At 38.2% G+C, this 14,184-nt stretch overlaps 1 protein-coding gene across 4 annotated transcripts in view; it reads left to right on the forward strand.

Annotated features, from left to right (window-relative positions):
• The window catches only part of adam23b (ADAM metallopeptidase domain 23b), a 51,507-nt gene that overhangs the window by 24,872 nt on the left and 12,451 nt on the right, over positions 1–14,184 (forward strand). For all 4 annotated transcript variants that reach the window (XM_065293177.2, XM_065293178.2, XM_065293176.2 and 1 more), the window contains exons 18-24: positions 3,441–3,521; positions 3,706–3,756; positions 4,003–4,066; positions 4,170–4,275; positions 6,904–7,023; positions 7,265–7,433; positions 11,014–11,125. In XM_065293177.2, the coding sequence (XP_065149249.1) occupies positions 3,441–3,521; positions 3,706–3,756; positions 4,003–4,066; positions 4,170–4,275; positions 6,904–7,023; positions 7,265–7,433; positions 11,014–11,125 (703 nt within the window). The remainder of the gene's footprint in view (positions 1–3,440; positions 3,522–3,705; positions 3,757–4,002; positions 4,067–4,169; positions 4,276–6,903; positions 7,024–7,264; positions 7,434–11,013; positions 11,126–14,184) is intronic.

Raw genomic sequence — 14,184 nt, forward strand, 5'->3', positions numbered from 1 at the left:
GTGAAACTTTTACGTGCACGCGAAGGTTTCTCATGCGCGAAAGTTTCACGTGAGCACGCAAAAGTTTCACACGAGCACGCAAAAGTTTCACACGAGCATGCGAAACGAAACTTTTACAAAAAATTTTGCACATGAGGGTTTCGCATGAGCACATGAAAGTTTTACGTGTGCACGCGATAGTTTCACGTGAGCACACGAAACTAAATGCGATAGTTTCAAATGCACACGCCATACATGAACACATGAAACTAAACTTTATATTTTTTTTACTCCAATGTCCCCTTAGGGGCTTGGTATTAAGACACTAAAGCCCAGAGTACTATCTATTTTTTACACGTACACAAACATATGCAATGTCGAACGCAAAGCCTTGCAAAGTATGGTTTATTTGACACAGACATTTAACGCATTGTGACAAAATGCAATGCATCTCCTGGGCTACATACTACACTCTCCTGTAGGTGCAAATGACATGTACAATACAGTACACATAATTTTCTAATGAGTGTCACACACATTGTACTCGGACCCTCGCATACACTTAAAAAATACATTATACTTCGGCCTTAAAGAGCACCTATTGTCAATTTCACGTTTTTACATTTCCTTTGATGTGTAAGTGTGGATTAGTTCATGTTAACGATATGCAAAAGGTACAAACCCCATCTCCAACGTAAATCTCCTTTCTTGGACTACAACAAACACAAGGATTGTATGCAACAGTTTACTTCCTGGGATTGGTGATGTAGGCAAGACCGACATTATCATAAATCCTCCCGCTTCAGACTCACAACCTGTAAGTTAACTCATGTTAGCATTGCATTCTGAGCGAGTTTTTCAAACATGGTAAGGAGCATCACACAGACAGGGGTGTAAATGAAGAGTTTGGTTCCAAAACACAATAAATGCCATTTTTGAAAAAAATTAGTTACTGCCAAAATCAATATTATATTAGGTCAGTATTTAAAAGTAAATTCTTAATTTTACGCAAAATCCAATATCCGCCGTGTTATTCTGTCATCTTTTCTCCCTTTTTCCCAAAACACAATAAACGCCACTCCTCCTTTTCTACAGAATGCAATAAATCCGCTACACAAATTACAGCGCACCATTCCAGGCAATGTAAACAAACAATGGCGGTGTGTTGAGTACACAGAGTCTTAGTTTTCCTCATCTACTTTGTAAATTTTGGATCTACAAACAAACAAAAACGAAATAATAGCATTGATAAACCTGTGGTTTTCTGTGACGGGAAAGAAACGTAAGTCATCAAGATCTAATAATTTACGCGAGAGGCACTCGAGAGACGTTCGCTTGTTCTCCCGACAGCATCTAGCTTCACTCGTGCTAACACATTGACCCCAGTGGATCTTATGAAAAACTTTCCATAATTTTACTCAAAGTCAACGAGAATCACAGCTGATGGCTGTGAAAAATTTTAAGCGACGACGTCAAGTATTACCGCAGCAATGACAGTGTTCCTGTTATGACAAAGTAAGTGTGTTGATTAATGCCATTAATGTTTATTTTTTATTAGTGTGTACAACTAGTCAACTAAATGAATATAAAATGGCAAAAATGAATGCACATTTATACATTGATTGAATAGATTTATAGCATTTTGATAAAAAACTTGTCATGGATTTATTGCTTTTTGTGGAAAAAATAATTTGTTTTTATAATAAATCTTTGAAAATCAAGTTATGGATTTGAATTTTTTATGTTTTTATAACCTAAAGATGCTATGTGAAAGTTTGTAAAAGAAAATAGTGGCTATCATCTTGTCACTTTCTTTGTATAGAAAACATTGATTTATTGCATTTTGGAACCAAACTCTTCAAATACACACAGACTAAGTGATAACAGGTGTGATGTGACAAGGAATCAGTTAATGAATGTTCAAGTGACAACAATCTGAACAGACACAAAACATGACACAGATCAACCGTGACAATAATAGTATAACAGTATCATAGTTTACTCATCTATACATACAGTGCCTTGCAAAAGTATTTATACCCACTGAACTTTTCCACATTTTTTCATGTTAAAACCAAAAACAAATTTTATGTGATTGACTTATGCAAAGTGGCACATAATTGTGAAATGGATGGAAAATAATAAATGGTATAAGTGTTGGGTGATAGTCCCCATTTTGAGATCATCCTATCATCAAGCTGTGAAATGTAGGATTTTTACATAGAAATATTTGAAAAGTGCCAAAAGAATCAATACTTTTTTAGAACCATATTTCGCTGCCATTACAGCTGCACGTTTTATGGGGTCTCTACCAGCTTTGCACATCTAGAGAGTGAAATGTTTGCCCATTCTTCTTTGCAAAAAAGCTCAAGCTCAGTCCGATTGGGTCTGGACTGGGCCGTTCCAACACATGAATATGCTTTGATCTAAACCTTTTAATTGTAGCTCTGGCTGTATGTTTAGGGTCATTGTCCTACTGGAAGGTCCTCCTCCCCAGTCTCAAGTCTTTTGCAGACTCTAACAGGTTTTCTATCTTATATTGGCTCTATCCATCTTCCTATCAACTTTCATGTCCCAGCTGAAGAAAAGCATCCCCACAACATGATGCTGATGGTGTGATCAGGGTGATGTGCTTTGTAAGGTTTTTGCCACAAATAGCATTTTGCATTTAGCCTAAAAAGTCAAATTCAGAGCAGTGTCTTTCAAATGCTTGTCACAAACTGCAGGCAGGACTTCTTATGACTTTCTTTCAAAAGTGGCTTTCTTCTTGCCACTCTTTGTGGCCAGATTTGTGGGGTGCATGACTAATAGATGTCCCGTGGACAGATTCTCCCAACTGAGCTGTGGATCTCTGCAGCTTCTCCAGCTTGCCCGGCTTGTCAGTTTAGGTGGATGGCCATGTCTTGGTAGGTTTGCAGTTGGGCCATACTCTTTTCATTTTCGGATGACAGATTGTACAAGTGCCTTGTGAGATGTTCAATGCTTGGGATATTTTTTTATAACCTAATCCTGTTTTAAACTTCTCCACAATTCTATCATTGACCGGTCTGGTGTGTTCCTTGATCTTCATGATCCTGTTGGTCACTCACGTTCATTCACAAACCTCTGAGGACTTCACAGAACAGCTGTCTTTATACTGAGATTAAATTTCACACAGGTGGACTTTGGTAACTTCTGAAGACAAATGGACCCACTGGATTCAAGTTAGGTTTGTGGTTGTGAAAAATAATGAATACTTTTACAAGGCACTGTATATAAACACAGGTTATTGGAAACACAAGCTGATGTAAAGACAATGCTTCCTGCTGTGCACAAACGTTTAGGTTGGGTGAAAACTGACCTGACATGTGACCAATATAAGATCAGATCACACAGAAAATACTGCCTTATTTTTTTAACTAAATTAATGTGTTAACAGCTCTATTGGCAGCATTGAATAACTTACAGTCTCTGTGTTTCAGTTTTATCCCCGTGGCTTCACGTGTCGCTATGCAGTGAATGACTGTGATATTTCAGAGACGTGCTCTGGAGACACCGGACAGGTCGGTGGCCGTTTGACTGAAATCTGCCTGAAGGAACACACTGTAAAAAATACACTTAACACTGAGTTCATCATTCATGTGTGTGTGTGTGTGTGTGTGTGTGTGTGTGTGTGTGTGTGTGTGTGTGTGTGTGTGTGTGTGTGTGTGTGTGTGTGTGTGTGTGTGTGTGTGTGTGTGTCTGCAGTGCCCTCCAAATCTACACAAGCAGGACGGTTACTTCTGCTCTCTCAACCAGGTACACACAGCTACACAAACCGATACTAAAATGTCATTAACCTGGACCACATCATGCTATATTCAGTACACATATAATATATTTATAAATTTAGCAATAATGCATTACTAAAATGATGATGTTGCTATTTTTCAATGGTTGACCGTGAAATGGCAACATCCATTATAATATTACTACTGTATATACACTAGCGGTCAGTGGTTCAGATTTATGGTGAGTTGAACAGAGATTGTGTTGTGATTTCAGGGTCGCTGTTATGCTGGAGAGTGCAAGATGAGAGAGAGTCAGTGTAAATATGTGTGGGGTCCAAGTGAGTCAACATCACCGGCCAATCAGATCACTCGTGTGAAGTACGTGTGCCGTAGATTAAAGTGAAACATTAAGATGTTGAATTCCTTCTGCTCTTCACACAGAGGCTGCGAGCTCAGAGAAGTTCTGTTATGAAAAGTTGAACACAGAGGGCTCAGAGAAAGGCAACTGTGGTCGGGATGGTGAGAAATGGATCCAGTGCAGTAAACAGTGAGTTCAACGCTAAAGTTGTTCCCTATCTCTCATTCACTTCGATGTGTGTCGATGTAGCGACACTAGGGGTTTGGTCTGATCTTTTTGGAAAAGGCCAGTCCTCCTAGGACATTCAAGTATACAAGGCAAATGGCGTGCAATAGTCATTCAGATTAGTTCTTCGGAGCCGATCACATATGTGTGTTAATTCTGACACTACTTATATGGACAATTTTACGGTGTGGATCAGCTGTTGCTTTCCCTCTGAGTTTCTGCAGATCTTCGCCACTGCAGATATTGCCACTGTTGCTAAAAGAGCAAGTTTTCATCCAGAAGAGCTTGTACAAAGGGTAGCAACATTTAAACAAGTCTTTCTGCCCCTTTACTTCTGGTTGCGGTTGGTTTACCTGTCTCTCTGACTCCCACGATCTGTGTCTGGATTGCTTGGGCTTTGACCCTGCTCAGACAATGTTTGTGGGTGGATTATGCCATCATTGCGAGAGTATGTCCATGAGAATGTTGCGTTCACACAGGTTGCTTGCTTCGTGCAGGGACGAGAAGCGTCAGAGAAAGGTTCGTTCTACATTGACCGGGACTGGCATGCACAGGGCTGTTTTTAGCCATTTCGATGCTCTATGCCAGGGGTGGGGAACCCTGGTCCTGGAGGGCCACAGTCCTGCAAAGTTTTGTTCCAACCCGTATTAAACACACCTGAAAAATCTAATTAAAGTCTTCAGGATTACTTGGAAATGAAATTAAGGTGTGTTTGATTAGGGTTTGAACTAAACTCTGCTGGACAGTGGCCCTCCAGGACCCAGGGTTCCCCACTCCTGTTCTAGGCGAAATCCATATTCACACCCCCAAACAAGATATATATTGATATAGATAATATATTTAGCATAGTAAGATTTAACTCTTGTTTCATATCCATTGTGAGACATTTTTACAGTTATCATCATGAGAAAATTTAATGGGGGGGGTTCAGTGGTATTTAATGCATTTTGACTTCTTAACACAGTTTAAGAGTTAGTTTCCTCTTTCTAAACAAATGCATAGTGCCAAAAAAGAAGTTAGACCTGTTACTTCGCCAGGGTTCGTACAAGTTTCGGAACGTTTTTTCAGATTATAGGTTTAGCTGACGTTTCAGGGGTACGCTATACATATCACTTCTTTTTATGGGCATTTCCCCTGGAGAACCACTCAAACGTCAATCAGCAGGAGAGCCAAGGAGGCTAAGTTACAGGCGTCACTTCATGCGACAGCTTTGTTTTATATCAAACTCAACAATGGCACAAAAGAAGTGTGTTTTTGGATGTAAGGAGAAGAAAGCTTTAAAAAATTTGAAAGGAGTTACTAGCTGCGGGAGGGGCGAGTACTAGTCAACACTTTATACAACACTGACTGGAAAACTTATGATTCACTACATTCACTACAATGGATAGTTTGTTTATGCGGGATAGATGCTGTAAGTAAAACTTATGTGTTATGTTGGAAATAGGCGAGTTAGTGTATATTATATAAACGACACAAACATATAGTGAATCATTAGTTTTCCAGTCAGTGGTGTATAAAGTGTTGACTAGTACTCGCTCCTCCCGCAGCTAGTAACTCCTTCCAAATTTTTTCGTACGTTATTGGAAAGAATCGGTAAAGCTAATCTGTCTTTTATAAATCTGATAAAACTACAGACTCTTCAGAGATATGAAGGATGTATTACTACTACTCTATAGGTACTCCAGATTAACATCAGATACGCAGAAACAGCTTGTGTTATGGACGCTTTAACCATGGCTTTATTTTTGTAGTAATCACGTTTTGGCAGATCAATTACCATTTGTATTATAGTTGTACTACAATCAAAATACAATTGTTATTATAGCGAGAACATAGTACATTTGTGGTTATTAACTACAAATAAAACAATATTTATTATAGTTTAATCATGCTTCATTTTCTTAAAGGCAAATCATCACAAGTGCATTGCTTGACATTTATTACATATCAATTATCATGAAAAAATATTTGTTAAAAACAAAGTAAAAATGGTTGGCAATACTTTTGGCAAATCACACATACCACCTTCTGTCTGATGCTGGTAAAATATTTTGCTGTCCATTCTGTGTTAAACACGCGACTTGAGAGTTTATCTTTTATTTTGTTGCAGTGCTCATTTTTAACTTATTCAAGTCAGTGAAGTAGCAGTCAAAATGTATATGCACTCTTTGGTGACCCCTGCAGCAGGTGGTGCCCTAGGCAACCGCCTAGTTCGAAAAGGCATGCAAATACCACTCAACAAATTTCCGTCTCTTAAGAGCAAACTCCTAGTGTCACTACATCAACACAACATTTCGGTCAGTTATGCAACCAAGATGTTTCTGTTATGGGTGCTTGCTAAGGAATGTACTAGAATGATTCTGGGTGATTGCTAAGAGTATATAGAAAGTTTTATTGTTAGGTTACAATTCAAGACTGGGGGTTTAAAAATGTAAGAGGTTAAAATATATTATATTAAATCTATATTGATGCTTGTCTTAGCTTCTGTACTTGGCTTATCTGTCTGTCTGCAGAGGCATGTGTTCATGTTTTTTTCTGAATGTAAGTACTGTGATTTTAAGGGGTTTTACAGTGCTGTTTCTTCATTTACAGTGATGTGTTTTGTGGCTATCTGTTATGCACTAACACTGGACAAATCCCTCGTATTGGAATGCTGAAAGGAGATGTCACACCTACAAACTTCAATCATCAGGGCAGACTGATCGACTGCATGTGAGAATCATTTACTATTCATATATATATATATATATATATACCGTTTTGAAATGCTTGATTCTGATTGGTCAGTAGTGCTATTCTAAGGTTTGTTATTCTAAGATGCCCGAACCAGACAAATACATTAATATAAATACATAATTAATAACATACATCAGATTTTGTTTACAAATGATTCAACCATAATCTGAACTGTCATATGGTTTTTACTCCTCTACCCTGAAATAAACACATGCAGCGGTGGTCACGTGTTGCTGGATGATCAGACTGATGTCGGTTATGTAGAGGATGGAACTCCATGTGGTCCGTCTATGATGTGTCTGGACAAAAAGTGTCTTCCCATTCAGTCTTTGAACCTGAGCTCCTGCCCTACTGGGCCCAACGGACTCGTCTGTTCCAGTTATGGGGTGGGTGTACTGAAACCTAAACCCTTGAGCACACAGCCACGTACGCAACACTACAGGGATATTGACATCTAACACACAAGCTCCTCCTAGTGTTCAGTCAGTTATAGTGAAGGGTCTGGCTGCAGCAGTTGCGTTTGCATTCTCAGACTTGCACTCTCAGACACATGCGTTTCCTGGCAGTGATGTTAGCAGTCACCAAAAGGAAAAGTTTGTTTGTGTTGCCAATGGACCCTGGAACTGTTATTTTTACTGGTAACCCTTTATTTCAATATTCCACTTTAGACATTTTACTAATCATAGATAACTTTGCATCTACTTATCAACTACCAATCTTTACAGTATAGATTGTCTTCTTAATATCTACTAACACTTTATTGTGATGATCCATTCCAGTAACCTAACCTCTTCCATAAGCCTACCCATTACATTCTACTAATAATCTAATGACAGTTAGTTGACATGTAGTGGCAAATTAGTACAATGTCTAAAGTGGAAGATCAAAATAAAGGGTATCCATTTTACTTACCCACCATAGCAAAGAATTTTTTTCCTTGTGTTTATCATAGGATTTAATACATTTTATATTTTAGTTTTCAAGTGAAATACTTTTAATATTTACAGCAAAGTTAATAATTATCAAAGATACAAAGAAGTTGTTATACACTCACTTAAAGGATTATTACGAACACCTGTTCAATTTCTCATTAATGCAATTTTCTTATCAACCAATCACATGGCAGTTGCTTCAATGCATTAAGGGGTGTGTGGTCCTCGTCAAGACAATCTCCTGAACTCCAAACTGAATGTCAGAATGGGAAAGAAAGGTGATTTAAGCAATTTTGAGCGTGGCATGGTTGTTGGTGCCAGACGGCCTGGTCTGAGTATTTCACAATCTGCTTAGTTACTGGGATTTTCACGCACAACCATTTCTAAGGTTTACAAAGAATGGTGTGAAAAGGGAAAAACATCCAGTATGCGGCAGTCCTGTGGGTGAAAATGCCTAGTTGATGCTGGAGGTCAGAGGAGAATGGGCCGACTGATTCAAGCTGATAGAAGAGCAACTTTGACTGGAATAACCACTCGTTACAACCGAGGTATGCAGCAAAGCATTTGTGAAGCCACAACACACACAACCATGAGGCAGATGGGCTACAACAGCAGGAGACCCCACCGGGTACCACTCATCTCCACTACAAATAGGATAAAGAGGCTACCAGTGTTCATTTTAGCAGCAAATTCTGATTTAGTCTTAGTCTTAGTCTTTTGAATAACACACCATTTAGTTTTAGTCTTATTTTAGTCATCTGAAATCTTTTAGTTTTAGTCTAGTTTTAGTCGACGAAATATCATAAGAGTTTTAGTCTAGTCTTAAGTTTTTTAGTCTGTTATAGAATGGTATTAAGGTTTGAATATGCAATACAGACACAGATTTAATGGTTGTTATAGAAAACACGTATTTTATTTTATTCTTAATGTCAAAAAAACTGACCGTGGCTTTTTCACCAAAAAAAATATCACATAAAATAAGCATAAGGCCCGCTCTACCTAAAAATATACATGGTCCCTGAAAAAGATATGCATTGTCCCTAAATGACATGCACACACAGATACACACGCGGGCAGACACACAGACAGAGACACACACACGCACTTACGCACGCACTTTGTCCAGTCATGTAAAACCACAACATATACTATAATAGTAACGTTACACATTTCATTCAATTTGAGGACACTGAATATTTATACTCAGTATTAATTCAGACAACCCAATACAATCAATACAGTTCAGATGTGTATTCCTTTCGTTTCTATGTTATACCAAGTTTAGCGAAAACACTGTGGTTTATCTGATAAAATAACCTTAGCGTGTATGCTTACGTTCGCATGTATTTCTGGATGAGTCGTCTTTACAGGCTGTCGTCTTGTCATATTTGTAGTGTGACCAGATTAGACGCTATCTCTGACATTTTTGTTGTTAATGAGACATGTCTTCGGACCGGGTGCACCGCAAAACGTTAGCGTGTTGCTAACGAGCGAAGTCAACTGAAATCAGCCAAAGCTGGGAACTAAGACTGTACAACTAAATATAATGTAAACAACCTGTTGTGAAAACAAACTTTGCCGCGGGTTTTCGAAATGACTCAGCCGACTGCTGCCTGTGTAGATCAACCTACCCTCAAAGATTCGCTCTGATTGGATTTCTTCCCAACTGTCCCACAAAATGAGTAGCTCTGATTGGATCTCTTCTCCATTCGTCCCTCCCTAACATTTTCGTCTTGTTTTTATTCGTTGACTAAAGTGTCAGTTATATTTCGTTACAGTCTTCGTCATCATATATGATTTTATTTAGTTTTATTTAGTTTTCGTCCGTGAAAAAGGTTCGTTGACGAATATTTTTCGTCATCGTCTTCGTCAACGAAATTAACACTGGAGGCTACAATTTGCAGGAGCTCACCAAAATTAGACCATTGAAGACTGAAAAAATGTTGCCTGGTCTGATGAGTCTCGATTTCTGTTGAGACATTCAGATGGTAGAGTCAGAATTTGGCGTAAACAGAATGAGAACATGGATTCATCATGCCTTGTTACCACTGTGCAGGCTGGTGGTGTAATGGTGTGGGGGATGTTTTCTTGGCACACTTTAGGCCCCTTAGTGCCAATTGGGCATCGTTTAAATGCCACAGTCTACCTGAGCATTGTTTCTGACCATGTCCATCCTTTTATGACCACCATGTACCCATCCTCTAATGGCTACTTCCAGCAGGATAATGCACCATGTCACAAAGCTCCAATCATTTCAAATTGGTTTCTTGAACATGACAATGAGTTCACTGTACTAAAATGGCCCCCACAGTCACCAGATCTCAACCCAATAGACCATCTTTTGGATGTGGTGGAACGGGAGCTTCGTGCCCTGGATGTGCATCCCACAAATCTCCATCAACTGCAAGATGCTATCCTATCAATATGGGCCAACATTTCTAAAGAATGCTTTCAGCACCTTGTTGAATCAATGCCACGTAGAATTAAGGCAGTTCTGAAGACGAAAGGGGGTCAAACACAGTATTAGTATGGTGTTCCTAATAATCCTTTAAGTAAGTGTATCTATCTAAAGAGCAATAAAAAAGTATAGTTTATTATATTGACCTTCTGCTGTAATTACCGAACTACTTTTACACCACTCTCCATTATGCGTCAATTACATGTGATGTTGCGATGTCAACCTAAGTGCATAAGAGAATGCAGGTCGTGACAGTAAGTGACATCACTGCCAGGAAGCACATGTGTATGAAAATCCAATGTCTGTGGTGAATATGGCTCTCGGTAATGGTACTTGGGATTATATGATTTTATGAAAGTTCAGCAGTAACAGTAAGTAAAATGCTAAAACTTAATAGAATGACCCATTAGAATGAGTATAACTACATATTCTGTACATTAAATTGACTATGAATACACTTTATTGCATAAGAAAATTATTATGAGACAGGATGTCTGCAGATTAAGATGTAAATCTATTTTCAATAATATGTCTAGAAATGATCGCAATTTGTTATGTTTGCATTGTCTCTGTCAGGTGTGCAATAATGAGGCCACGTGCTCGTGTGACTCAACATGGGCAGGGACAGACTGCAGTATACCTGACCCTCCAAAAGAGCCAAAGCCCAGTGAAGAAGAGGGCCCGAAAGGTGTGTCGTCTTATTCTCTCTATCTCTCTCTGTCACAATCACACACACACACACACAATCACAATCAAAGCCGAGTAGTGATTTTACAGTAGCTAAATGTATTTCATATACTGAAATTGGCCCCTCAACAACTAATTAGAAACAAGGAATCTTGTTTCTCAAAACTTGAAATAAAATGAGATGTAGCTGCTGTAATTTCCAGCTGTTTTCCATCCAATGATTCTTAATTCAAATCCTAGACTAAAACTAGCAAGTACATCCACCAGACATGTTTCTCTGAACCTGAAGAGGTGTTTACTCTACATACACATGTCTATTTTATCATCATTCAGAAACATCAGATGTGCTGGTCAATCTAAACTTGAGGGACAGAGCTCCACTATGTCTGTATTATGAGAAAAACATTATAAGAGATTCTTTAACAGTCATTTTTTAAGCTAATTTGAGTGAATGAAAAGTGTTACTAAGGGTGTACTCACACTATGTGTACCGTACCCGAGTACGCTTGACCTCATTTGACCCTTAAAGTACAGTTCATTTGGCTAGTGTGATCGCTCCGTACTGTTCCAGGGTGCGGTACGCTTAAGCATATGCTGGTACGCTTGCAGTGGTGGTCTTTGAAATGGTTGACTTTGGTTGGGGGTGGGACGCGAGCGCTAACTGCGCCGGAGTGCGAAACTTCAGCTTTCAGTGTAAAAATATTCTGATAAATGCAGCCACTTGTCACCGCATCCCAAGATACCCCAGATTACAGACGTGTGTTTGACATTGTGTGGACTGCACAGACCAATCCTGAGTCTGCTCTCCAATCGCTCACATCTTACGTTAAAGGCGGGGTGCATGATTTCTGAAAAACGCTTTGGAAAAGGGAGTCGTGCCGTCTACCAAAACACACTTGTAGCCAATGAGCAGTAATGGGCGTGTCAACTAAACGACATTGTTGCCTGGGTTGTGTATGTGTGGGGCGGATCTTTCAAAAGAAGGTCCAGATTCTATTGGGGTAGAGGCGTGTATGTTTAGGTGATTTCAAATGTTAACATTGGCTTTCAGAGATCATGGAGCCTGCCTTTAATGTCATGCGGCCATTAATCTGCAGAACTCTTATGAACATATCTTCCAATTTTCATCAAAACAATTGCATCTTTTAAAGTCCCGTGAACAGGAAGTTGCGATCGCCTTTACTTCTGTTTTGTGACTTTCTGTTAGAGTGAAACGGAAAATCACACAAGGAAATTAGTGGGCATGGCTTACACTTTCTACCGTGAATTGATTAGATTTAGCAAATCTAATCAATGAAATTAAATTCAGAAAAGGGGGCGGGGTTAACCGATGCTCCCGCCCAAGCCGTCTAGCTGATGTCATCAGCGAATGATCGCCAAAAGTGGCCAGAAGAACATTTTCAGATTTTGATTCAATTTAAAAAAGACCCACACAGATCAATTTTTATAATGAACACTGCAATATTACATAAAAAATAAGAATTGTCATTTTTTATTTAATGCGTACTCTGGTATGGTTCAGTAGTTAAGAATAACGTGAGTGTACCCCTAAGTCCACAGGATTGCTTTAAAAAAATCTAAGCTTCTATTGCAATAGTGTTCACTTTTAAAGGAAAACACCACCGTTTTCAATATTTTACTATGTTCTTACCTCAATTTAGACAAATGAATACATATTTATCTTTTTTTCAATGCGTGCACTTAATCTTTGTACAGTGCATTGTGAATGTGTTAGCATTTAGCCTAGCCCCATTTATTCCTTAGGATCCAAACAGGGATGAATTTAGAAGCAATCAAACACTTCCATGTTTTCCCTATTTAAAGACTGTTACATGAGTAAGTTTGGTGGCACAAAATAAAACATGGCGAATTTTTGCGCCTGACGTCAAAGTGCTGCAAACTTAGTCATCTTTTGCCATACAATATAGTTCCTATTTTTATCTGCTTAAAAAATCACCACGTTTTATTTTGTGCCACCATACTTACTCATGTAACTACTCATAAAATAAATATGAATTTAAATAGGGAAAACAAGGAAGTGTTTGATGGCTTCATAATTCATCCCTGTTTGGATCCTAAGGAAGGAATGGGGCTAGGCTAAATGCTAACAGATTCACGACGCGATGTGCAAAGATGAAGTGCATCCATTAAAAAATTTAGGGATGTATTAAATTAATCTAGGTTGAGGTAAGAACATAGTAAAATATTAAAAACTGTGGTGTTTTCCTTTATTTTTTCTCTATATATATGGAGCTCTTTATTTAAAAAATCAAGTTTTCAAAAATACATATGTAAACAAAATACATGAATATGTTCACAATCATGTTGTGTTTATATGCAATGTCTTGTTGCTGTTTTTGTTGTTTACGTATTATATTCTTTAGTGCTGTTAGTACATAACTGTTATTCTGTCCTGTAATGAAACTGTTGAGTTATGATTTATGAGTGTATAATCACAGTGTTTTTATTTGGCTGCTTGACTCACAGCTGTTGTGTTGTAACTCTATTGCAGATGCACTAGCTGTGTATATTACAGGGTTTGTTTGTCTGAGCAAGTGACTGATGTTTACTTTCTTTAAACAAAAGTCACATTACTCTTAATAAGCCAGATGTTTCACTGTGTCTGTCACAATTTACATCTTTTATAAAGTGTGAGTTTATATGAAATATTTATTCCAGTATTTCTGTCTTAACAAAGAAATACATAATGATTATTTCACAAACAGACAGGACTCAGTGAATTGTTTGGCCTTTGTTTAAATAAAATTTAAAGTTTTTGTGTATGAATCAGGCAATGAGCAGACTGAAGGTTCATGGGTATTCTGCAACATATATTTACTGTAGTAGCAGACACTTACAGTACCAACAGAGAATCTGCAACTAACTACAGCATAAACGCATAACTACAAAGTAACAAAACTAGAAGAATTTGCAATAGTACAATAACAATCAACTTAAAATCTCTGGATTTGTTGTATCTTTTAAAACATTCAAGAATAAAATCACCATGTGATTGGAGCAGATATTGTAAGTTTTAGCCAATGAAAGCTCATGTCCCGT

Source organism: Paramisgurnus dabryanus, chromosome 15, assembly GCF_030506205.2.
Source record: "Paramisgurnus dabryanus chromosome 15, PD_genome_1.1, whole genome shotgun sequence".
Taxonomy (NCBI): domain Eukaryota; kingdom Metazoa; phylum Chordata; class Actinopteri; order Cypriniformes; family Cobitidae; genus Paramisgurnus; species Paramisgurnus dabryanus.